This window comes from Papilio polytes, unplaced genomic scaffold (genome assembly GCF_000836215.1).
Source record: "Papilio polytes unplaced genomic scaffold, Ppol_1.0 DF822067.1, whole genome shotgun sequence".
In the NCBI taxonomy this organism is placed as follows: domain Eukaryota; kingdom Metazoa; phylum Arthropoda; class Insecta; order Lepidoptera; family Papilionidae; genus Papilio; species Papilio polytes.
Genome location: NW_013527137.1, coordinates 6,566,096 through 6,569,579, shown reverse-complemented (window position 1 = coordinate 6,569,579; position 3,484 = coordinate 6,566,096). Strand labels below are relative to the sequence as shown.

The 3,484-nt window shown below is 33.6% G+C and overlaps 1 protein-coding gene across 1 annotated transcript in view; it reads left to right on the top strand.

Moving 5' to 3' along the window:
• Nucleotides 1-1,240: 1,240 nt before the first annotated feature.
• LOC106107073 overlaps nt 1,241-3,484 on the top strand; it is a 7,711-nt gene continuing 5,467 nt past the window's right edge. Inside the window, exons 1-3 of the mRNA XM_013287775.1 lie at nt 1,241-1,389; nt 2,426-2,608; nt 3,001-3,120. Of these exons, the coding sequence (XP_013143229.1) occupies nt 1,342-1,389; nt 2,426-2,608; nt 3,001-3,120 (351 nt within the window). The 5' untranslated portion in view covers nt 1,241-1,341. The remainder of the gene's footprint in view (nt 1,390-2,425; nt 2,609-3,000; nt 3,121-3,484) is intronic.

The window sequence follows — 3,484 nt, the reverse complement described above, 5'->3', positions numbered from 1 at the left end:
AGATAGAGTTCAATTTAAATGTAAAATAAGCAATTCTTTCTCACGACATCTAGAACTTACCTCACCGTAATAGCTTTAAGGTTGCTAGTGCTATACATTAATTAAAATCATAACACAATTTTTATTAATCCTTTCTGACAAAAACATTCATTTCAATGTTTACGATAAAGATTGAATAAAATGTTAACCCTGTTATTGAGGTTATAAATTCATCAATCAGTTATGGCTGTTGTTTTTTAAGAAAATGCTAATATTTTAGATACAATGAAAAACAAACAAAGAGCCGTATCTGTATGTAAATTATACAAACAATTTGATGAAAATCATTCGATTATTTATTTGAGCTTTATTCGTACATCGAAAATATAATACGGTTCAGAGTTAATATTTTTTGACGTTTTATTTTTATCATACAACGAGAAAATGTAAAAACTTTAAAGAGTATATCGTATAATCTTTACGACTCATTTACAATTTCACATTTTATGTATGTTAAGCAAGTATTATCGAGCGCCTAAATAATTTATTAAACTTTTTATATAAAAATTACTTTGGCTATTATATTACAATAGGCGTTTTGCTATTACCAACTTCAACTTAAAGTAATGATAAAGATATTTAAATACTTAAATGTGCTCTGCCTTAAACAGTTTTATATCTTAAATGAAAAATTCAATACCATCTTTAACTAAGCAATTAAGAAAGTGGAATCCTTCTAGGAATATTCTGAAATTCAGTAACTTACATAAGATTTAGTCCCCTGAGATTATCCTTTATATGTTGAAACGGACGCTTTCTCCTTTATAGCAACACGAAAGATGCTTTGGGCCACTAACATCCCGACTAAAAGACCCAAGCTTTTAGTGAAAATTCACATGGAAATTGTCTTACGTAAAGTCACATCATGTTGAATATTAGTATCCCACTAACTACTGTATAGTTAAAACCCCTAAGGAAGTCCCTTAGCGTAGATTTAGTAAAACTACTCTACTGCTTTTCATAGTAAATTAAACAGCGCTTTATGTTAAGAAATGTAGTGGAATTCGCTTGTTTACTATAATTTAAGTGATCATTAAAGAACTCAGAGAGTTAAATAACTGTCAACCAACAGTATAGAATATAACGCAAAAAATAATGTTTGATTGTTATGAATAAGATTATTTTTTTTAATAATAATTGGGACAGTCGGACCTCGAAATTATCGCAGCTAGATAAAAGGGTTACAGAGCTGACCTCCCAAATTTACGTATTTAAGTAATTTAAGTGAGACCATCAAGACGTGAGTTTCCACAACTTAGAATTCAGTTAGAAACATTTAAACTTAACTATTTTGTGAACAAAATGTGGTTAAAGTTACTTCTGTTGTCAATTCTCTGCTGCAATAGTATTGTAAGTTTTGTTTTAAATGTTTTTTTTTTTGTAGCACAGAAAAAAGTAAGTTTCAACACAACGTTTTTAAAAATCATAATTAGATACCACGACTAAGTGTATATATTTACGATTTTCATTAAATAAATAAAATAAAACACTAAGAAAAAATATACTTTTTATACTCTATTGTTACAAAAAAAATTAAAATAGGTCTTTAGTACTCAATTTCCTTTACTCTCTTGCTATAGCAAGATTCCCTTACAAGGGAATGCGTATAACATATTTAAAGAAAATTTAAGGTTAAGAATTCTTAAATCCTGACAAAACCCGAATACAGGATACCCGGAGTCCTAATTTCAGTCCCTTTCCCTTTCCCTTTCCACCCTTTTCTTAAGAGGAAAGAATGAGAAGGAAAAGTGAATTTGACGGTGGAGGAGACGCCTAGGAAGAGGAAATGTCCTCTTCATGTGCGTTTCCTCCTTCGTCAATTATGGGTAGGCAACGCATCTGCAATTGCGGATGTCTATGGGCAGCGGTCGCTTTCCATTTTGGTGGATTTAGGTGGCCGCTTGTTCGTTTGCCACCGTATATTGTAAAAAAAACAATAATTAAAAATTAGAGCCAAAGTTTAATGCCCGCCAATGATTTGATAATGAAAACATAAACAGACCATTACGAAAACAAATAACACACTTCAAAGACTTTTAAACTGATATTCTTTCCTCGTAGAAACTTTTATGACTCAAAATGAATTGCTCACTCTATGTTAGGCATTGACCTAGGGACATTTAGTACGGTAAAAAATCCCCTGTTTGTCCACAAAGGAACATCTGTCAAAAAAATAAAATATCGAAAAAAAAAAGCAAAACCAACTTCCAAACAAAATACACGAAAGACAAAGTATTCCCAAAATACACTAAAAAGTAAAAAAAAAAAACATAAAGTAATTAGACCTCCCTTAATGTAGCTATTATGCCTGTTGTACAATTATTACTTTCTCTCCACTTCTTTTGGGAAGTCGGTGTAAAATGTTAATTAAGTTTGTATGTTCTAGTTGACAACATCAATCGATGTGGGCGGAGTGTTATCTGGTAATCGCATGGCTGGCGTGCCTTTAGGCCGGTCGCTTGGCGACGGCGAACTGGACGTAGAAGGCATATGCGCGGAGCCCGGCATGGCTTGCCAGAACTGCACACATGCAGTCACATGTGTACCTCTCCCATATGGCTACTTAAAGGTTAGAGATTTTACGCAAAGGTTGTTTCTACAGGTTGTTCGGGAAAGATGTGTACAATTGACTACTACAGATTACAAGTCGGTTTCCCACACACCCTGTATAAGGTTGTTTATTTCAACAACAAAACCATGTTACAAAGTATTCGTTTTTGTTTGTATTCCACAACCAGGATTTCGCGTAACTTTTTACTGACGCTTTGTTGTATACTCTATCCTCAGCGGTATTTCCAAACTGTTATGTTTAAGGGGCGTTCAAGAAAAGGGCGTAATTCTCCCTTTAAAAGAGGCATCGTATCTGCGGTTACCCTGGCATTACAGCTGTCCACGTCATAGCATAGCGAGGTGATAATTTTGATAAAGTTGTGTACTATTGTAATATTTGTACTATTTCAGGTTCCTCTTCAAGTATGTTCAAACGGGCAGACATGTAATGCACACAAGGGGGGTTGCTCCGAGAAGGCCGTGCCCGAGTGTCAACCTACCACGCAGAAACACAAGCATTCCTGTGAACAGGTAAATATTACCCTAATAAGATTGTACTTTAACACTCGCTGAATGAATTTCTTTACTAGGATTTTATAAAACCTTCCATTGTTAAGAAGAAAATCGGTATCACGCTCGGGAATGGGACAACACTAGATTATCGGTATACACGTCCCTTCCCTATAACATCTGTCAATGTCATTAAGACGTTTAGAAATAGCGCGCCATACTGGCGGGAGTTATTGGTCAGAGTTTAGAGATTAATTACGCTATTACAATTATAATGTCTAAAAACATAATGTATAATAAAAAAACAAAACCGACTTCCAAACAAAATACACTAAAACAAAACAATATGCACTAAAAACAAAACAAAATACACCAAAAACAAAAT